Genomic DNA, 23,813 nt, shown 5'->3' on the forward strand with positions numbered 1-23,813 from the left:
TAAAATCTTGCCTAGGGCGCCAGATTGTTTAGGGCCGGGCCTGGGCTCACTGTATCACACTTTAAAATTCCTAGAGCCATGGGCATTAGTAAACACTGTAGAAACATTTAGTGCAGGGATTGACCTCTGTGCATGATCTTGTGTTTCTCCCTCAGGTAGGAAAGACCCTTAATGACCTGCAAAGAATACAAATTGAAAACATGTCAAGCTTTAGCTCGTAGGATTTTAGATGCACTTCTCATTTTATAATGTTACTTATCTGGGTTGTTTTAGATGTAAAGTCCCCATTAGCTGCAGCTATTCTTACTGAGGTATAACAAAGTTATACATACAAAAAGAAACACACAACTTTGTGAATTCAAAGCTTCCTATGTGTGCATGTTTTTTGAAATTTCAACATCTCCTGTTTTACTTTTTTTTTGTCAAAACACTCATTACAAACTTCTCACCTCAATTCACAAACAGGATTCTTACCTTATGCGCGAAATTATGTTTACAAACAACACATCTAATGTCAAGATATGTAAAGTATTTAAATGCATTTAAAGTAAAACAGACCTTAGCTCAGTGTGACACCTTAAAGGGGAACATTATCACCAGACCTATGTAAGCGTCAATATATACCTTGATGTTGCAGAAAAAAGACCATATATTTTTTTAACCGATTTCCGAACTATAAATGGGTGAATTTTGGCGAATTAAAGGCCTTTCTAATATTCGCTCTCGAATTGTGACGTCACATCGGGAAGCAATCCGCCATTTTCTCAAACACCGAGTCAAATCAGCTCTGTTATTTTCCGTTTTTTTCTACTGTTTTCCGTACCTTGGAGACATCATGCCTCGTCGGTGTGTTGTCGGAGGGTGTAACAACACCAACAGGGACGGATTCAAGTTGCACCAGTGGCCCAAAGATGCCAAAGTGGCAAGAAATCGGACGTTTGTTCCGCACACTTTACCGACGAAAGCTATGCTACGACAGAGATGGCAAGAATGTGTGGATATCCTGCGACACTCAAAGCAGATGCATTTCCAACCATAAAGTCAAAGAAATCTGCCGCCAGACCCCCATTGAATCTGCCGGAGTGTGTGAGCAATTCAGGGACAAAGGACCTCGGTAGCACGGCAAGCAATGGCGGCAGTTTGTTCCCGCAGACGAGCGAGCTAAACCCCCTGGATGTCTTGGCTCACACCATCCCTTATGCCACCGAAGATGTTTAAGAGAAGAATATTGACCCTAGCTTCCCTGGCCTGCTGACAACAACTCCAAAACTGGACAGATCAGCTTTCAGGAAAAGAGAGCGGATGAGGGTATGTCTACAGAATATATTAATTGATGAAAATTGGGCTGTCTGCACTCTCAAAGTGCATGTTGTTGCCAAATGTATTTCATATGCCGTAAACCTAGTTCATAGTTGTTAGTTTCCTTTAATGCCAAACAAACACATACCAATCGTTGGTTAGAAGGCGATCGCCGAATTCGTCCTCGCTTTCTCCCGTGTAGCTGGCTTGGGTTTCGCTTGCATACGGTTCAAACCGATATGGCTCAATAGCTTCAGTTTCTTCTTCAATTTGGTTTTCGTTACCTGCCTCCACACTACAACCATCCGTTTCAATACATGCGTAATCTGTTGAATCGCTTAAGCCGCTGAAATCCGAGTCTGAATCCGAGCTAATGTCGCTCTATAGCTTGCTGTTCTTTCCGCCATGTTTGTTTGTGTTGGCATCACTATGTGACGTCACAGGAAAATGGACGGGTGTATATAACGATGGTTAAAAAATTGAAGCTTTTTTTAGGGATATTGCGTGATGGGTAAAATTTTGAAAAAAAACTTTGAAAATTGTATAATTCTATGGCTGGATGTAATAAGGAGTCATAAAAAATACAAATAAAAATACAATTAATTTTGATGTTTTTAGCAAAATATAGTAAAAATGTATTTCGTTTTTTTTTTTTAATTAATAAATATATTTATTTTTAGGTAAGATAAACATAAAAATACAATTTATCTCTAGTCTGGATGATTTAGTTCTTGTCACCCTGTTGTCCTCCCATCGTGAAAAAAGGCTGTCCTCTAGAGATGCGCGGATAGGCAATTATTTCATCCGCAACCGCATCACAAATGTCGTCAACCATCCGCCATCCACCCGAACCAACATTTTATCAAAACCACACCCGCCCGCACCCGCCCGTTGTTATATATCTAATATAGACGATGCAAGGCATTAGTGAGGTTATAAAGCTTTTGCCTGCTAAAGAAAGGAGACTGATCCAATTCAGCAGAGACATTCAATGCCTGCCACGCATCTCTTGGCCATGCATTCGTGGCTAAGAGATATTAATGCGTGATAATATTATTCATCATTATTATAATATTATTGTCATTTCCATTAAGAAAGTGTTGGATAAAATTTTGAAAAAAACTTAAATATAATAAGCCACTGGGAACTGATTTTTAATGGTTTTAACCCTTCTGAAATTGTGATAATGTTCCCCTTTAAATCCGAAGGAAAAGACTGTTCGTGCCGTGGCCAATACTGTTCCAGATGAGGGTTGCTATTGTTCTGGACTATCTTGCCAGTTGTGTGGAATACAGAGTTATTGGTAATCACTTTGGAGCGCACAAATGCAGCGTCAAGAGGTTTGTGTACATTTTAATATTCACATTTATTATACTTGCTTCGTTCTCTTTCATCTCATTCGTATATTGTTCGGGAGTCCGAATCAAGCCGGCATTTCCTTCGCTACCTTCTTAAACAAAGCTGTTTTAATTTCTCCAATCAATGTACTTTAAAATGATGTTATTTTACTTCCATCCATCCATCCATCTTCTTCCGCTTATCCGAGGTCGGGTCGCGGGGGCAGCAGCCTAAGCAGGGAAGCCCAGACTTCCCTCTCCCCAGCCACTTCGTCCAGCTCTTCCTGTGGGACCCCGAGGCGTTCCCAGGCCAGCCGGGAGACATAGTCTTCCCAACGTGTCCTGGGTCTTCCCCGCGGCCTCCTACCGGTCGGACGTGCCCTAAACACCTCCCTAGGGAGGCGTTCGGGTGGCATCCTGACCAGATGCCCGAACCACCTCATCTGGCTCCTCTCGATGTGGAGGAGCAGCGGCTTTACTTTGAGCTCCCCCCGGATGGCAGAGCTTCTCACCCTATCTCTAAGGGAGAGCCCCGCCACCCGGCGGAGGAAACTCATTTCGGCCGCTTGTACCCGTGATCTTGTCCTTTCGGTCATAACCCAAAGCTCATGACCATAGGTGAGGATGGGAACGTAGATCGACCGGTAAATTGAGAGCCTTGCCTTCCGGCTCAGCTCCTTCTTCACCACAACGGATCGATACAGCGTCCGCATTACTGAAGACGCCGCACCGATCCGCCTGTCGATCTCACCATCCACTCTTCCCTCACTCGTGAACAAGACTCCGAGGTACTTGAACTCCTCCACTTGGGGCAAGATCTCCTCCCCAACCCGGAGATGGCACTCCACCCTTTTCCGGGCGAGAACCATGGACTCGGACTTGGAGGTGCTGATTCTCATCTCAGTCGCTTCACACTCGGCTGCGAACCGATCCAGTGAGAGCTGAAGATCCTGGCCAGATGAAGCCATCAGGACCACATCATCTGCAAAAAGCAGAGACCTAATCCTGCAGCCACCAAACCATATCCCCTCAACGCCTTGACTGCGCCTAGAAATTCTGTCCATAAAAGTTATGAACAGAATCGGTGACAAAGGGCAGCCTTGGCGGAGTCCAACCCTCACTGGAAACGTGTCCGACTTACTGCCGGCAATGCGGACCAAGCTCTGACAATGATCATACAGGGAGCGGACTGCCACAATCAGACAGTCCGATACCCCATACTCTCCGAGCACTCCCCACAGGACTTCCCGAGGGACACGGTCGAATGCCTTCTCCAAGTCCACAAAACACATGTAGACTGGTTGGGCAAACTCCCATGCACCCTCAAGGACCCTGCCGAGAGTATAGAGCTGGTCCACAGTTCCACGACCAGGACGAAAACCACACTGTTCCTCCTGAATCCGAGGTTCGACTATCCGGCGTAGCTTTCTCTCCAGTACACCTGAATAGACCTTACCGGGAAGGCTGAGGAGGTTATTTTACTTTGTGAAGGAAATAAACAGTCTCCTCATCATTACAATTGTTGCCTATGTTTTTATTGAATGGTATCTGCTTCCGGGTTGTGTTCCACGGGTTGACACTGGCGTATGCACGACACGAAGGGTCCCCTCCGGCGGTCAAGAAATCTGGTTTTCAATTGCATAATCCAGGTGTGTTAGTCCGACTTTACAAAAACCAAACACGATTGGAATAAGGTGTATCTATGGGTTATATGACTCTTATTTAGAGCCAAACTATTTGAGAAATCAAACTAATTTAGTGCATGGACACGTACCAGTGACGTGCGGTGAGGTTGATGGCTGGTGAGGCACTGACTTCATCACAGTCAGATTTACAAACATATGAACCCTAAAGAGTATCTTATTCACCATTTGATTGGCAGCAGTTAACGGGTTATGTTTAAAAGCTCATACCAGCATTCTTCCCTGCTTGGCACTCAGCATCAAGGGTTGGAATTGGGGGTTAAATCACCAAAAATGATTCCCAGGCGCGGCGCCGCTGCTGCCCACTGCTCCCCTCACCTCCCAGGGGGTGATCAAGGGGATGGGTCGAATGCAGAGGACAAATTTCACCACACCTAGTGTGTGTGTGTGACAATCATTGCTACTTTACTTAACTTTAACTTTACACATACAAACTGTAGCACACAAAAAAGCACATTTAATAAAAAAAACGTTATTATGGTCTTACCTTTACTTCGAAATTAAGTCCATGCGCCGCAACTAAAGCCCTCACTTAAACTTTCCACGTGCAAGATTGAATCTATTTAAAAAAGTGTAACCGAGGGTTTATAAATGTCGCCTATACTGTATGAAACTACAAAATAACAAACACGGAGGCTCCAGTTTACACGAGGACCACTTTATTTACTTTCTTTCAAAAACCTCCGCAACGTGACATCACTTCCGCTCTTAGCGCCTTCAAAATAAGAGCTCAAGGCATATACTGTATAACAGCGCATAACAGGAACTTAACATCACAAAGAGGAAAGCCCATGAAAATAGGTTACAAAAGTTATTTAATAAGAAGCCAAAAAGTGCAAAAACAATAATGTTCGTGTTGTAGGAGTTGTGAATTAGATACACCTGCATTCTGCAGGTGTATCTAATGTTGTGTCCCTGCAGTCATTCACAACTCCTCCAACACCAACATGATTGTTTTTGCACTTTTTGGCTTCTTATGAAATAACTTTTTTAAATAGATTCAATCTTGCACGTGGAAAGTTTAAGTGTGGGCTTTAGTTGATATAGCAATTCTACGGCGGGGGTGCAGGAGGCGAGCCTCAGCCAGTGCGTCTTTTGCAGCCGTTTTATGATCGCTCAGCACAAGAAATACTCTACACACATACAGTTGTTGACAAAATACACTGTACATTATATACCTCAGCTAACTAAACTATGGAAATGTATAATATAATTCATATAGCAATACAGTCTCACTGCACAGCAGGCCAGCAGTTAGCCGAGTCCGGAATCCATGTTGAGGCACTGAGTGACGTGCCTCAACTGGCTGCTGTTCACCGCACCGTCTCTTCTCAGTATTTGAACGGCAAATGTGAAAATTCAGCGATTTTGAATAAAAAATAATCTAAAACTGGTGAAGTTAAATGGAAAATAACTTTATAGTATAATCACTGGATACATATAACAATTTAAATTTTTTTTTTTCTTTTTACATTTTGCCTCACCTGCCTCTAGTGACTGCACGTCACTGACACGTACTGAGTGTGATACAGGATGATCATTTCTATTGTTCAAATGATTTATTAGCTCTTAACCCATGTCTATTTCAGTCTGAATCAGAATGGAGGAACAACATCACATGGGCCTGTCTATTCCCTACATGCTTGCATGAGTCAATTCCTTCCAGAAGCTCCTATACGTACCGCAATACTGATTTTGCACAGGATCTGCTCTGGGATCTTTCCAGCCTTTTTAAGTGATTGATCTAAAGAGCCACCATCCTGAAAAAAAACCCAGAAAGAAAGGATAACATTCAATGTTCAATTATAAAATAAATTGAAATATAATTGATGTGTACCATGTGTTCCATGCAGATGCTAATTTCTCCATCGCTGTAGAAAGCTCCATAGAAGCCCACAATGTACGGAGAGTTGCATTCATGCAGCACCTGAAGCTCCCTGATTATCTGGTTCCTGATGGCAGGTTTGATCTCCAAGTGGATGAGCTGGAACAAAACGACTGTAATATATTCATACAAACCCCGTTTCCATATGAGTTGGGAAATTGTGTTATTCAATTGAATGCACTACAAAGACAACATATTTGATGTTCAAACTCATAAACTTTTTTTTTTTTTTTTGCAAATAATAATTAACTTAGAATTTCATGGCTGCAACACGTGCCAAAGTAGTTGGGAAAGGGCGTGTTCACCACTGTGTTACATGGCCTTTCCTTTTAACAAGACTCAATAAACGATTGGGAACTGAGGAAACTAATTGTTGAAGCTTTGAAAGTGGAATTATTTCCCATTCTTGTTTTATGTAGAGCTTCAGTCGTTCAACTACGCTGTCGTATTTTACGCTTCATAAAGCGCCACACATTTTCGATGGGAGACAGGTCTGGACTGCAGGCGGGCCAGGAAAGTACCCGCACTCTTTTCTTAACAAAGCCACGCTGTTGTAACATGTGGCTTGACATTGTCTTGCTGAAATAAGCAGGGGCGTCCATGAAAAAGACAGCGCTTAGATGGTAGCATATGTTGCTCCAAAACCTGTATGTACCTTTCAGCATTAATGGTGCCTTCACAGATGTTTAAGTTACCCATGCCTTGGGCACTAATGCACCCCCATACCATCACACATGCTGGCTTTTCAACTTTGCGTCGATAACAGTCTGGATGGTTTGCTTCCCCTTTGGTCCGGATGACACGATGTCGAATATTTCCAAAAACAATTTGAAATGTGGACTCGTCAGACCACAGAACACTTTTCCACTTTGCATGAGTCCATCTTAGATGATCTCGGGCCCAGAGAAGCCGGCGGCGTTTCTGGGTGTTGTTGATAAATGGCTTTGGCTTTGCATAGTAGAGCTTTAACTTGCACTTACAGATGTAGCGAGCAACTGTATTTAGTGACAGTGGTTTTCTGAAGTGTTCCTGAGCCCATGTGGTGATATCCTTTAGAGATTGATGTCGGTTTTTGATACAGTGCCGTCTGAGGGATCGGAAGGTCACGGTCATTCAATGTTGGTTTCTTACGTGGAGTGATTTCTCCAGATTCTCTGAACCTTTTGATGATATTACGGAGCGTAGATGTTGAAATCCCTAAATTTCTTGCAATTGCACTTTGAGAAACGTTGTTCTTAAACTGTTTGACTATTTGCTCACGCAGTTGTGGACAAAGGGGTGTACCTCGCCCCATCCTTTCTTGTGAAAGACTGAGCATTTTTTGGGAAGCTGTTTTTACACCCAATCATGGCACCCACCTGTTCCCAATTAGCCTGCACACCTGTGGGATGTTCCAAATAAGTGTTTGATGAGCATTCCTCAACTTTATCAGTATTTATTGCCACCTTTCCCAACTTCTTTGTCACGTGTTGCTGGCATCAAATTCTAAAGTTAATGATTATTTGCAAAAAAAAACCCCATCAAATATGTTGTCTTTGTAGCATATTCAACTGAATATGGCTTGAAAATGATTTGCAAATCATTGTATTCCGTTTATATTTACATCTAACACAATTTCCCCAACTCATATGGAAACAGGGTTTGTACATTTGACAATGTGGCCATCAAAAGGGCAGCTTTACCTTCCTGGCCATGATCAGACCAGAAGGTCTGTGAGACACCTTGAAGACCACTCCTCCGTTGCCTGCGCCAAGTTCGCATATTTTCTCAAAGTCGTCATCCTTTAACTCTCCCACTTTCTGCTTCTGCGTCAGAAAAGCTTCAAGGCGCTTGCGTTGCTGCTCATCCAACTCCAGCTCCTCCAGCTTCTTCTGCAGGGCCTCCAAGTTTGTTCTTGAAGGAAAGACAAAAAGTGATGATCAAAATGACACCGCAAAAGTTTCGCCGAGGTTTGCTCATGCACCCAAAACTAGAGCGACTATTTCAGAATCAGAATCAGAATCAGCTTTATTGTCATTACGCAAGGTAACGAGATTGAGGCCATTCCATACAGTGCAATGTGTGCATGCTAGAAAAACAATGTGCAAATATATAAAAATATAAAAAATTTTGAAGTGCAATGAATATGGTGTGAAATGAATATATACATGAAAAAAAACAAAACAAAAACAGGGTGGTTGGTGGAATGGGTTATTGCACCGAAGAGAAGGCAGTTATGAGGGACAATGGGGCAGTCCGTTCAGGATGGTTATGGCCCTGGGGAAGAAGCTGTTCTTTAGCCTGTTTGTTTTGGTTTTAATGCACCTGTAGCGCTTCCCAGAGGGCAGCAGGTGGAACAGGTCAGAGCCAGGGTGGGTGCTGTCCTTGATGATGGCACTGGCTCTGTTGAGGCAGCGGGAGGTGTAGATGTCCGTCAGAGAGGGGAGAGGGCGGCCGATGATCTTCTGAGCCGTCTTGACCACTCTTTGCAGCCTCTCCCTGTCTGCTGCAGTGCAGCTGCCGTACCATACCGTAATACAGTAGGTCAGCAGGCTCTCGATGGACGAGCGGTAGAAGGTCAGCAGCAGGTCAGGCTTCAGGTTGTACTTCCCGAGGACTCTAAGGAAGTGTAGCCGCTGCTGAGCCTTCTTGATGATTGATGTGGTGTTGACTGTCCAGGAGAAGTCATTAGAGATGTGGACTCCAAGGTACCTGAAGGTGTGGACCCTCTCTACACGCTCGCCGTTGATGTTTTTATGTTATATAATCTACAAATGGATTTGAGTTGTATTTTCTACACTGCTTTTTTTCATATATACAGTGCATCCTGGAAGTATTCACAGTGCTTCACTTTTTCCAAATGTTATGTTACAGTCTTATACCAAAATGGAATAAATTCATTCTCTTTGAATATGATGCCACAAGCTTGGCACACCTATCTTTGAGCTGTCTCGCCCATTCCTCTTTGCCCATTCCTCTTTGCAGCACCTCTCAAGTTCCATTAGGCTGGATGGGAAGTGTTAGTTTTCATCCAGGATGTTTCTGTACAATGCTGCATTCATCTTAGTCTACTCAGGGAGGTGACCAAGAACCTGATGGTCAAACTGTCAGAGCTACAGTATTCCTCTGTGGAGAGAGGAGAACCTTCCAGAAGGACAACCATCTCTGCAGCAATCCACCAATCAGGCCTGTATGGTATAGTGGCCAGATCATACTTGCCAACCTTGAGACCTCCGATTTCGGGAGGTGGGGTGCGGGGGTGTGGTTAAAAGGGGAGGAGTATATTGACAGCTGGAATTCACCAAGTCAAGTATTTCATACATACATACATACATACATACTAGAGATGCTCGGATAGGCAATTATTTTATCCGCAACCGCATCACAAAAGTCGTCATCCATCCGCCATCCACCCGAACCAACATTTTATCAAAACCACACCCGCCCGCCATCCGCCCGTTGTTACATATCTAATATAGACGATGCAAGGCATTAGTGAGGTTATAAAGCTTTTGCCTGTTAAAGAAAGGAGACTGATCCAATTTAGCAGAGACATTCAATGCGTGCCACGCATTAATATCTCTTGGCCACGCATTAGTGGCTAAGAGATATTAATGCGTGATGATATTATTTATCATTATTATAATATTATTGTCATTTCCATTAAGAAAGTGTTGACTATTGTTGCCAATGCCCTCAGATCAGGAGTGCGTTCCTCACACTTTGTGTGCGCAGTTGCAGCAAGCAGAACGATGCTTTTAAGAGGTTAAAAAAAGGTTTTAGAAAGACTAGGCCTATATTTTCGTTAGAGGTAAAAAAAATGTTCTGAATTTATTTCAATGAATATTAACTTGTTAACGTTATACTGCTCAAATAGGGACGAGGGCGGGGTGCACAGTGAAACAGTGAACAATTTTGCGACAAAGATGAACCTTTATTGATTGATCTGCAGCCATGACAAAATATCAGACAATCTCCATTGTCAACGACAGGCAGGAAAATAAAGATAAACACATAGCCTATGTTCTAGGCATAGGCATAGGCTCATACGTTTTTAAGTTGAAATAAAAAAAATAAATAAAAAATGTGACTCATAAGCCTTAGGCTGTCAATCACGCGCACAAACTTAAATTATACAATAACATATGTATGTCATCTCTATTTAAACAAAAATAAATTAAATAAATAATAATAATAAATTACCTGCAACTTATTGGCCAAGGCAAATAGCTGAAGGGGGGAAATCAAACCCATCAGACTGCACTTTATCATCAAACTTGAATTATAATGAAAATAGACGGTCGCGACAAACAAAGCAGGCTAAATATCCTTACATTGTCACCAATCGGAGATGCGCTTCACTTGAAAGCGAGGCCAAATAATTATTCACACATAGTAGTATATCTCCAATAGAAAAAAACCACAATAAACAACGCAATTGCCTTAATTCCTTTGCATTGTAGTGCGCCCAAACAACACGTAACCATCAAAATTATTCAGCTGACCGAACTCAATATAGGTTAGACATGGGCTTATTTGGTATAGCCTATAGGTAACGTAGACTAATTCCTTTAACATATCCAACCGTATGTCTACTTACTTTTTTTTTTGTTAGCACTATGCAGGAATAAAATGGCATCTACAGTGCCAGGATTCATGCGAGAGCGCCTGGCCTCTAAAATGCGCCCTGCTGCGCTGAAGGAGCGCTCACTTGCGCCACTTGTTGCTGGGACGCGGTGCCATCTTTTTCTTTTTTTCTTCTTCTTCTGTTGTGTTGTGCTGCAGTGCCTGATGAATAATTGACTGTTTCAAAGAGTGCTGCTCGTTTTTCGTATGTGGGTAACAACATTTAACTATGTATATATATTTCCGAATTGGTTCAACCGCCAACCGCCTGCATCTATTTAAAATCTATTTTTACCCGCCCGACCCGCGGTTTATCCGCGGACTCCGCGGTTGTGTCCGCAAACCGCGCATTTCTAATATATATATATATATATATATATATATATATATATATGTATATATATATATATATAGCCCTGTGATGAGGTGGCGACTTGTCCAGGGTGTACCCCGCCTTCCGCCCGATTGTAGCTGAGATAGGCTCCAGCGCCCCCCGCGACCCCAAAGGGAATAAGCGGTAGAAAATGGATGGATGGATATATATATATATATATATATATATATATATATATATATATATATATATATATATATATATATATATATATATATATATATATACATACATATACATATACACACATATATATATATATATATATATATATATATATATATATATATATATATATACATCCTGAAAATATGCAAAAAAAACTGTTTAGATAATTGATACTTCAAACTTGCATAAATAAATATTAAGGAATATAACATAGCTTCTGAGAGCTTCAAAATGTAATGAATAAAATGCTAAAGTTGTTGATAAACAAGCAATTATTTTAATAATTAAATATGGTCATTTTAAATGAATTATTATGATAATTTAAAATTAATTATTTCAAATATGTTTATTTTAATGTATAATTCTATGGCTGGATGTAATAAGGAGTCATAAAAAATACAAATAAAAATACAATTAATTTTGATGTTTTTAGCAAAATATAGTAAAAATGTATTTCGTTTTTTTTTTTTAAATTAATAAATATATTTATTTTTAGGTAAGATAAACATAATAATAGAATTTATCTCTAGTCTGGATGATTTAGTTCTTGTCACCCTGTTGTCCTCCCGTCGTGAAAAAAGGCTGTCCTCACTCAGGTCCGCATGGAGCTGGAGGGGGCGTGGCCTCCAGCTCCGGCTGAAAATCGGGAGATTTTCGGGAGAATATTTGTCCTGGGAGGTTTTCGGGAGAGGCGCTGAATTTCGGGAGTCTCCCGGAAAATTCGGGAGGGTTGGCAAGTATGGGCCAGATAGAAGCCATTTATTAGTAAGAAGTTTGCCAAAATGCATCTGAAGGACTCTCAGACCTTGAAAAACAAAAATCTCTAGTCTGATGAGACAAAGATTGAAGTCTTTCAGGCATCATGTTTGGAGAGAACCAGGCTCACGCTCATCACCAAGTCTATACCATCCCTATAGTGAAGCATAGTGGTGGCAGCATCACGCTGTGGGGATGTTTTTTAGTGACAGGAACTGGCAAACTAGTCAGGATAGAGGAAAAGATGAATGCAGCAATGTACAGAGACATCTTAGATGAAAATCAACACTTCTCGTACAACCTGATGGAGCTTAAGAGGTGCTTCAAGGAGGAATGGGCAAAACTGCCAAAAGCTTGTGGCAGCGTATCCAAAAAGACTTGAGGCTTTAATTGCTACCAACGATGCATCAACAAAGTATTGCGCGAAGCTTGTGAATACTTATAGTATGTACATGTGACTCCTTAGTTTATTTGTAATACACTTGCCAAAAAACCCCCAATAAAACCCATTACACATTGTCATTATGGGGCATTGTCTGTAGAATTTTGAGGACAAAAAAGAATTTATTCAATTTTGGAATAAGGCTGTGGCATAACAAAATGTGGAAAATGTGAAGCGCTGTGAATACTTTCCGGATGCACTGAAAAAGTGGCTTAAGGAAAATCAGAAGTGTGAGCACGAGAACTGGATGTAGTATGGACAAATTGTATTTTTGTCTTAATCATTTTGTATGTGTTTTATACTTCTCTCATCTTTTTTTAAAAGCCTAACGAGGGACAAGGGTTGCAAATTAGCCTGTGGCTAGAAGTCTTATGTACTTTGAGGGTAGCGATGTTTAATTGTACTGTCCCTAGGGATGATGTTCGAAATCGGTTCTCCCGGTTGTTCGATAAGAAAAGAACCGATTCCATGGACTCAAATCCCTTTTTGAGAACCGGTTCCCGCTATCGAGGCCACTATAGTAAAGAAAAAGAGTTGGTTCTTTATTCGAATCCCTGGGAACGAATCCCTTCCCACGTACAGGAAATGCCCTGTGGGACCTGCAATGTTATGCCCATTTGATTGTAGACTCTTACTGACACCTTGTGGCGACATGAAAATACTACGCGTCATTAGTTTGGGCACTTCCGGGTTGAGACAATTGAGAAGTAGACAAGTTGTGTTAGCTCTTACAAGCCTTGGAAAAGATAGGTCTGTAAGTAAACTGTTTAACTTGTTCACGTAACTCAATATTAGCTCGGATTCAGACTCGGATTTCAGCGGCTTAAGCGATTCAACAGATTACGCATGTATTGAAACGGATGGTTGTAGTGTGGAGGCAGGTAGCGAAAACCAAATTGAAGAAGAAACTGAAGCTATTGAACCATATCGGTTTGAACCGTACTCAGTGGCCTAGTGGTTAGAGTGTCCGTCCTGAGATCGGTAGGTTGGGAGTTCAAATCCCGGCCGAGTCATACCAAAGACTTTAAAAAATGGGACCCATTACCTCCCTGCTTGGCACTCAGCATCAAGGGTTGGAATTGGGGGTTAAATCACCAAAATGATTCCCGGGCGCAGCCACCGCTGCTGCCCACTGCTCCCCTCACCTCCCAGGGGGTGATCAAGGGTGATGGGTCAAATGCAGAGAATAATTTCGCCACACCTAGTGTGTGTGTGTGACAATCATTGGTACTTTAACTTTTTTAACTTTAAGCGAAACCGACGAAAACGACACGACAGCCAGCGACACGGGAGAAAGCGAGGACGAATTCGGCGATCGCCTTCTAACCAACGATTGGTATGTGTTTGTTTGGCATTAAAGGAAACTAACAACTATGAACTAGGTTTACAGCATATGAAATACATTTGGCAACAACATGCACTTTGAGAGTGCAGACAGCCCAATTTTCATCAATTAATATATTCTGTAGACATACCCTCATCCGCGCTCTTTTCCTGAAAGCTGATCTGTCCAGTTTTGGAGTTGATGTCAGCAGGCCAGGGAAGCTAGGGTCGATAGGGGGTTTAGCTCGCTAATCTGCGGGAACAAACTGCCGCCATTGCTTGCCGTGCTACCGAGGTTCCTTTGTCCCTGAATTGCTCACACACTCCGGCAGATTCAATGGGGGTCTGGCGGCAGGTTTCTTTGACTTTATGGTTGGAAATGCATCTGCTTTGAGTGTCGCAGGATATCCACACATTCTTGCCATCTCTGTCGTAGCATAGCTTTCGTCGGTAAAGTGTGCGGAACAAACGTCCAATTTCTTGCCACTTTGGCATCTTTGGGCCACTGGTGCAACTTGAATCCGTCCCTGTTGGTGTTGTTACACCCTCCGACAACACACCGACGAGGCATGATGTCTCCAAGGTACGGAAAACAGTCGAAAAAACGGAAAAAAACAGAGCTGATTTGACTCGGTGTTTGAGAAAATGGCGGATTGCTTCCCGATGCGACGTCACGTTGTGACGTCATCGCTCCGAGAGCGAATATTAGAAAGGCGTTTAATTCGCCAAAATTCACCCATTTAGAGTTCGGAAATCGGTTAAAAAAATATATGGTCTTTTTTCTGCAACATCAAGGTATATATTGACGCTTACATAGGTCTGGTGATAATGTTCCCCTTTAACAGTAAACGAACAAGTAGATTAATAATTAATTTTCTACCACTTGTCCTTAATAATGTTGACAAAATAATAGAATGGAAAATGACACAATATGTTACTGCATATGTCAGCAGCTAAATTAGGAGTCTTTGTTTGTTTACTTACTACTAAAAGACAAGTTGTCTAGTAGGGCTGCGAATCTTTGGGTGTCCCACGATTCGATTCAATATCGATTCTTGGGGTCACGATTCGATTCGAAATCGATTTTTTCCTATTCAACGCGATTCTCGATTCAAAAAGGATATTTTCCCGATTGAAAAGGATTGTCTATTCATTCAATACATAGGATTTCAGCAGGATCTACCCCAGTCTGCTGACATGCAAGCAGAGTAAAAAGCTTTTTATAATTGTAAAGGACAATGTTTTATCAACTGATTGCAATAATGTAAATTTGTTTTAACTATTAAATGAACCAAAAATATGACTTATTTTATCTTTGTGAAAATATTGGACACAGTGTGTTGTCAAGCTTATGAGATGCGATGCAAGTGTAAGCCACTGTGACACTATTGTTCTTTTATTTTATTTTTATAAATGTCTAATGATAATGTCAATGAGGGATTTTTAATCACTGCTATGTTGAAATTGTAAATAATATTGATACTGTTGTTGATAATATTCATTTTTGTTTCACTACTTTTGGTTTGTTCTGTCGTGTTTGTGTCTCCTCTCAATTGCTCTGTTTATTGCATTTTTATGGTATTGCTGCGTATTGTTTTGTTGGATTGATTAATAAATTAAAAAATAAATAAATAAATAAATAAATAAATAAATAAATAAATAAATAAATAAATAAATAAAATAAAAAATAAATAAATCGATTTTTTTTAATTGAGAATCGATTCAGAATCGCACAATGTGAGAATCGCGATTCGAATTCGAATCGATTTTTTTCCCACACCCCTATTGTCTAGTACAGGGGTTCTCAAATGGGGGTACGCGTACCCCTGGGGGTACTTGAAGGTATGCCAAGGGGTACGTGAGATTTTTTTTTAAATGTCTGTCAAAAAGAACTGTGAAAAGAAATGCAACAATGCAATATTCAGTGTTGACAGATAGATTTTTTTGTGGACATGTTCCATAAATATTGATGTTAAAGATTAATTTTTTTGTGAAGAAATATTTAAAATTAAGTTCATGAATCCAGATGGATCTCTGTTACAATTCCCAAAGAGGGCACTTTTTACTTCTATGTGTAGAAATCTTTATTTATAATTAAATCACTTGTTTATTTTTCAACAAGTTTTTAGTTATTTTTACATCTTTTTTTCCAAATAGTTCAAGAAAGACCACTACAAATGAGCAATATTTTGCACTGTTATACAATTTAATAAATCAGAAACTGATAACATAGTGTTACGATCCGCTGCCCGGATCATAGTTTGTTTATGCTTGAGCCACATGTGTTTTCAGCACCTTGAGTTTCGTTTGTTTCTGTTGCCATGACGGCAGATTGTATGCACCTGCCTCTGGTTAGTGTTCGGGACGCGCACCTGTTGCCCGGGCACTAATCAGAGGGCTATTTAGTCTTTGCCCTGGCCTCACTCGGTCTGGCTTCCTAGTTTGTTCCCATACAACTGATGACGACGTTTATTTCATGTTCTTTAGCTGCTAGTTTTCACGCTAGGCTATTTTGGTTTGCTAGCTCCCACGCTAGCCCTTTTGTTTTGCCTTTTGTGCTACGTGCATGTCTTTTGTTTATTCATCATATGATTTATATTTTAAATAAATCATATTCCTACCTGCAAGCTGTGTCCGAAACCGTCTGCATCCTAGGGAGAACCACATCCGCATCCTGATGCGACCACGTCGTTACAGTATTCCCCGGTGGATTCGGGGACACGTGGCCTGGCGACCCACCACCAAATCCTCCCTCCGCCCTCCCTTGACTCTTGAACTGTTTCTTGTTTTTTGGTTTCTAGTTTTATTTTGTGTCAAGGGACATCTGAAATCTGTCCTTTAAGGGGGGGGGGGGGGGGGGGGGGGTACTGTTACGATCCGCTGCCCGGATCATAGTTTGTTTATGTTTGATTCACATGTGTTTTCAGCACCTTGAGTTTCGTTTGTTTCTGTTGCCATGACGGCAGATTGTATGCACCTGCCTCTGGTTAGTGTTCGGGACGCGCACCTGTTGCCCGGGCACTAATCAGAGGGCTATTTAGTCTTTGCCCTGGCCTCACTCGGTCTGGCTTCCTAGTTTGTTCCCATACAACTGATGACGACGTTTATTTCATGTTCTTTAGCTGCTAGTTTTCACGCTAGGCTATTTTGGTTTGCTAGCTCCCATGCTAGCCCTTTTGTTTTGCCTTTTGTGCTACGTGCATGTCTTTTGTTTATTCATCATATGATTTTTATTTTAAATAAATCATATTACTACCTGCAAGCTGTGTCCGAAGCCGTCTGCATCCTAGGGAGAACCACATCCGCATCATGATGCGACCACGTCGTTACACATAGTGTTGTATTTTACTTCTTTATCTCTTTTTTTTCAACCAAAAATGCTTTGCTCTGATTAGGGGGTACTTGAATTAAAAAAAATGTTCACAGGGGGTACATCACTGAAAAAAGGTTGAGAACCACTGCTCTAGTATGTTCACTATTTTATTAAAGGACAGACTTGCAATAAGAACCATATCTTTAATGTACCCTAAGTATTTGTGTAAAAATAAAGCATTAATGACATTTTTTTGGTCCCCTTTATTTAGAAAAGTACCGAAAAGTATCGAAATAATTTCGGCACCGGTACCAAAGCATTGGTGTCGGGACAACACTAGTAAGAACTGAAGGTGGCGCTATAAAGACAGGCTCCTTCTGCTGCTTAAGTAGTATTTGTGGAGCAATGACAATCAAGTGAGGGTCACGTGGTCTGTTTGAATGATTTCTACCAGATTTAATGCTGAAAAGCACCTCCTGTTGCTCCTCGTGCTGCCATAGCAACCACTTACCTTGAGAAGCAAACAGGTTGCAATAATAAGGATCTGATGTGAGCAGCTGCTCCTTTGTTTGTTTATTACTATGTTTGCAGCGGTACCAATTATCTTTGCAAAAACACTGTCTTTTAAAGGTTCTTTTTTGTTTGTTTTTACTGTAGCATCCCTGCATCATAACCATGGAGACTAATTTGTGAGTTGAACGTAGCCTGTGGGCGGGCGTGGGCGTTCTGTTGGACAAAAGCTGAAGCTGAAGGTGGAGGAGGACAACTGGTGATGCTGCCTGAAACGTACTCTTCACACAATATGTGGGAGGGACGAAGAGAGGCCGCACGTTTGCAGGAGAGTGGAGTGTGCTCTTGAAATCCTTCCACGCACAAAGTCCGAGGACAGCTGCTGCAGTCCAATGAAAGAGATGCAGAATTTGTGCTGCTGGGTCTTCCATCCTTTTTTATTTGGACTATTTGAATGCTTTTGTTACACGAGTAACACAAGTGTCGTGGTGCAAGGTTGTGTAGCTACTGTTAATTGGAGACTCTAAATTGTCACCAAGGATTGTTTATCTCTCTGAGTCCTGCCATGGGCTCCTGACCCATACTTGCCAACCCTCCCGAATTTTCCGGGAGACTCCCGAAATTCAGCGCCTCTCCCAAAAAACTCCCGGGACAAATATTCTCCCGAAAATCTCCCGATTTTCAGCCGGAGCTGGAAGCCACGCCCCCTCCAGCTCCATGCAGACCTGAGTGAGGACAGCCTTTTTTTTATGACGGGAGGACAACAGGGTGACAAGAACTAAATCATCCAGACTAGAGATAAATTGTATTATTATGTTTATTTTACCTAAAAATAAATATATTTATTAATTAAAAAAAAAAAAAAAAAAACTAAATACATTTTTACTATATTTTGCTAAAAACATCAAAATTAATTGTATTTTTATTTGTATTTTTTCGTGACTCCTTATTACATCCAGCCATAGAATTATACATTAAAATAAACATATTTCAAATAATTGATTTATGTTGTCTTTGTAGCATATTCAACTGAATATGGGTTGAAAATGATTTGCAAATCATTGTATTCCGTTTATATTTACATCTAACACAATTTCCCAACTCATATGGAAACGGGGTGTGTAGCCTAATTTAGCCATTCCTTTACCACTTTTGACATGTGTTTGGGGTCATTGTCCTGTTGTGTCCTGGGCATGACGTTAAAGTGCACCCGGCAGTGGAGGCTCCTCTATGGGGTCTTGGGGCACTAGGAGGTTAACCCCTTTACTACTGTTACCCCAGGTGGCCCTTGGCAAAGGCCTAGTACCTGACTGCCCCCTAGTCAGGGATACGGTGAAGACCTCAACGGCTGCGATGGCGGAAGAAGGCTGCAGCAGAAAAGGGTCCCCAGTCGTCTTGGACTCCATGCCACTGGACCTTGACCCGATTCTGCCAAGGATGGTGTGGTGGCTGTCTGTGCACCAGTCTCCCCACGTTAAACAAAGGGATACACCCCTACCAGGAGGATCGTCATACTCGTTCGAGTGACCACCGATGATGATGATGTCCTGTTGGAACACCCAACTGCGCCCAAGACCCAACCTCCAGGCTGATGATTTTAGCTTGTCCTGAAGAATTTGGAGGTAATCCTCCTTTTTCATTGTCCCATTTACTCTCCGTAAAGCACCAGTTCCATTGGCAGCAAAACAGGCCCAGAGCATAATACTACCACCACCATGCTTGACGGTAGGAATTGGTGTTCCTGGGATTAAAGGCCTCACCTTTTCTCCTCCAAACATATTGCTGGGTATTGTGGCCAAACAGCTCCAGTATGATATATATATATATATATATATATATATATATATATATATATATATATATATATATCATACTTGCCAACCCTCCCGAATTTTCCGGGAGACTCCCGAAATTCAGCGCCTCTCCCAAAAAACTCCCGGGACAAATATTCTCCCGAAAATCTCCCGATTTTCAGCCGGAGCTGGAAGCCACGCCCCCTCCAGCTCCATGCGGACCTGAGTGAGGACAGCCTTTTTTTTTTATGACGGGAGGACAACAGGGTGACAAGAACTAAATCATCCAGACTAGAGATAAATTGTATTATTATGTTTATTTTACCTAAAAATAAATATATTTATTAATTAAAAAACAAACAAAAAAAAACTAAATACATTTTTACTTTATTTTGCTAAAAACATCAAAATTAATTGTATTTTTATTTGTATTTTTTCGTGACTCCTTATTACATCCATCCATAGAATTATACATTAAAATAAACATATTTCAAATAATTGATTTTAAATTATCATAATAATTCATTTAAAATGACCATATTTAATTATTAAAATAATTGCTTGTTTATCAACAACTTTAGCATTTTATTCATTACATTTTGAAACTCTCAGAAGCCAAGTTATGTTATATTCCTTAATATTTATTTATGCAAGTTTGAAGTATCAATTATCTAAACACAGTTTTGTTTGCATATTTTCAGGATGTAGATATATATATATATTAGAGATGCGCGGATAGGCAATTATTTCATCCGCCACCGCATCAGAAAGTCGTCAACCATCCGCCATCCACCCGATGTAACATTTGATCAGAACCGCACCCGCCCGCCATCCGCCCGCACCCGCCCGTTGTTATATATCTAATATAGACGATGCAAGGCATTAGTGAGGTTATAAAGCTTTTGCCTGTGAAAGAAAGGAGACTGATCCAATGCAGCACAGACATTCGCGTGCCACGCTGTCACGACCCAGACGCACACCAGTGCGCAATCATATGGGAGCCACGCTGAGCGCACCTCCAAGCGCGTCTTGCTGCCGGCGACGGCCGGGTATGGGCCCAACGCTCCAGCGCCATCCATTTTCAGGGCTAGTTGATTCGGCAGGTGGGTTGTTACACACTCCTTAGCGGGTTCCGACGTCCATGGCCACCGTCCTGCTGTCTATATCAACCAGGGTGAGCCCCACCCCTTTCGTGAGCGCACTGCGCGCGGAGTGACCCCTGTTACGCGCCCCCGCCAACAGGGGTGGCGGGCAGGTAAGCTGCGTGGGCGGCGCGCGCGGAGTGACCCCTGTTACGAGCCCCCGGCCACGGGGGTGGCGGGCAGGTAAGCTGCTTACCTGCTGCGCGTGACGCCGGCCGCGGCGAAGGCGGACGAGGCGGGGTGTCGGTGCGGTGGGTGCGGTGGTGACCCTGGACGTGCGTCGGGCCCTTCTCGCGGATCGCCTCAGCTACGGCTCCCGGTGGGGCCCTCTCGGGGGAAGGGGCCTCGGTCCCGGACCCCGGCGAGGCGTCCCTTCTCCGCTCCGTAAAAGTGTCCATCTCTTTTTTTTTTTCTTCTTCTGTTGTGGCATATGCTGCAGGTGCCTGCTCGTTTTTCGTATGTGGGTAACAACATTTAACTATGTATATATATTTCCCAATTGGTTTAACTGCCACCCGCCTGAATCTATTTAAAATCTAATTTTTTTTTATTTCAACCGCCCGAACCGACCCGACCCGACCCGCGGATAAAATCTAATTTTTTAAAATTTCATCCGCTTGATCCGCGGATAATCCGCGGACTCCGCGGTTGTGCCCGCAAACCGCGCATCTCTAATATCCATCCATCCATCCATTTTCTACCGCTTATTCCCATTGGGGTCGCGGGGGGCGCTGGAGCCTATCTCAGCTACAATCGGGCGGAAGGCGGGGTACACCCTGGACAAGTCGCCACCTCATCGCAGCATCTCTAATATACATATATATAATATGTATGAAATACTTGACTTGGTGACTAGCTGTCAATATACTCCTCCCCTCTTAACCACGCCCCCAACCGCGCCCCGCCCCACCCCCGACCACACCCCCACCCCCCACCTCCCGAAATCAAAGGTCTCAAGGTTGGCAAGTATGTCCTGACCAGTACAGGGTGTACACTACCTCATACCCAAAAGTCTCGGATTAGTGTTGTCCCGATACCAATATGTATTTCGATACTTTTCGGTACTTTTCGATACTTTTCTAAATAAAGGAGACTACAAAAAAATGGCATTATTGGCTTTATTTTAACACAAAATCTGAGGGTACATGAAACATATGTTTCTTATTGCAAGTTTGCAGAGGTGGGTAGTAACGCGCTACATTTACTCCGTTACATCTACTTGAGTAACTTTTGGGATAAATTGTACTTCTAAGAGTAGTTTTAATGCAACATACTTTTACTTTTACTTGAGTATATTTATAGAGAAGAAACGCTACTTTTACTCCGCTACTTTTATCTGCATTCAGCTCGCTACTAATTTTTATCGATCTGTTAATGCACGCCTTGTTTGTTTTGGTCTGTCAGACAGACCTTCATAGTGCCTGCGTTTTACCAAATACAGTCACTGGTGACGTTCACTCCGTTCCACCAATCAGATGCAGTCACTGGTGACGTTGGACCAATCAAACAGAGCCAGGCGGTCACATGACCTGACTTAAACAAGTTGAAAAACGTATTGGGGTGTTACCATTTAGTGGTCAATTGTACGGAATATGTACTGTACTGTGCAATCTACTAATAATAGTTCCAATCAATCAATCAAAAGTGTGAAGGAAAAAAGACCATTTTTTATTTCAACCGTACATCCCGTCAAAAGCCTAAAGACTGACTGCACAGTTCCTGTCTTCACAATAAAAGTGCCGCTCCATCGCGCCTGCGCTTTCAAAATAAGAGTCTCCGAAAGCCTGCGCAAACAAGCTAGCAAGCTACGGAGTTTGCCGCCAATGTATTTCTTGTAAAGTGTATAAAAACGAATACGGAAGCTGGACATATAAGATGCCAAAAACCAACCACTTTCATGTGGTATTAGACAGAAAGGAGGAACTTTTTTTCTCCTCCATTTGAAAACGTGGACGCTATCATCACTACTGTCTGATTACAATCAATACAAGTCATCAGAATCAGGTAATACACCAACTTATATTCTTGTCTTCATGAAAGAAAGGAATCTATATGTGTTAAACATGCATGTATATTCATTAAAACACTATTAACATGTAAACAAAAACGGCAAAAAAAATATATATAAATGATATACTGTATATATCAATGTATGTATATATATATATATATATATATATATATATATATATATATATATATATATATATATATATATATATATACACAGTTACTCAGTACTTGAGTAGTTTTTTTACAACATACTTTTTACTTTTACTCAAGTAAATATTTGGGTGACTACTCCTTACTTTTACTTGAGTAATAAATCTCTAAAGTAACAGCACTCTTACTTGAGTACAATTTCTGGCTACTCTACCCACCTCTGCAAGTTTGTACTTAAATAAAATAGTGAACATACAAGACAACTTGTCTTTTAGTAGTAAGTAAACAAACAAAGGCTCCTAATTTAGTCTGCTGACATATGCAGTAACATATTGCATACTTGCCAACCTTGAGACCTCCAATTTCGGGAGGTGGGTGCGGGGGGCGTGGTTAAGAGGGGAGGAGTATATTTACAGCTAGAATTCATTCACCAAGTATTTCATATATATATATACATATATATATATATATATATATATATATATATATATATATATATATATATATATATATATATATATATATATATATATATATATATATATATATATAAAAGAAATAATTGACTTTCAGTGAATTCTAGCTATATATATATATATATATATATGTATATATCAGTGACGTGCAGTCACTAGAGGCAGGTGAGGCAGGGCCTCACCTGCCATCATGGAAAGAAAAAAAATGTAAAAAGAAAAAAAAAAAAATTAAATTGTTATATGTATCCAGTGATTATACTATAAAGTTATTTTCCATTTAACTTCACCAGTTTTAGATTATTTTTATTCAAAATCGCTGAATTTTCACATTTGTCGTTCAAATACTGAGAAGAGACGGTGCGGTGAACAGCAGCCAGTTGAGGCACGTCACTCAGTGCCTCAACATGGATTGCGCAATGACTCGGCTAACTGCTGGCCTGCTGTGCAGTGAGACCGTATTGCTATATGAATTATATTATACATTTCCATAGTTTAGTTAGCTGA

General features: G+C 41.4%; 1 protein-coding gene across 1 annotated transcript in view; it reads right to left on the reverse strand.

Annotated features, from left to right (window-relative positions):
* The window catches only part of map2k1 (mitogen-activated protein kinase kinase 1), a 47,254-nt gene that overhangs the window by 9,753 nt on the left and 13,688 nt on the right, over nucleotides 1–23,813 (reverse strand). The window contains exons 2-5 of the mRNA XM_061969252.2: nucleotides 7,907–8,117; nucleotides 6,177–6,323; nucleotides 6,022–6,099; nucleotides 125–176 (exon numbers count right to left, since the gene is read on the reverse strand). Of these exons, the coding sequence (XP_061825236.2) occupies nucleotides 125–176; nucleotides 6,022–6,099; nucleotides 6,177–6,323; nucleotides 7,907–8,117 (488 nt within the window). The remainder of the gene's footprint in view (nucleotides 1–124; nucleotides 177–6,021; nucleotides 6,100–6,176; nucleotides 6,324–7,906; nucleotides 8,118–23,813) is intronic.

This window comes from Nerophis lumbriciformis, linkage group LG10, assembly GCF_033978685.3.
Source record: "Nerophis lumbriciformis linkage group LG10, RoL_Nlum_v2.1, whole genome shotgun sequence".
In the NCBI taxonomy this organism is placed as follows: Eukaryota; Metazoa; Chordata; class Actinopteri; order Syngnathiformes; family Syngnathidae; genus Nerophis; species Nerophis lumbriciformis.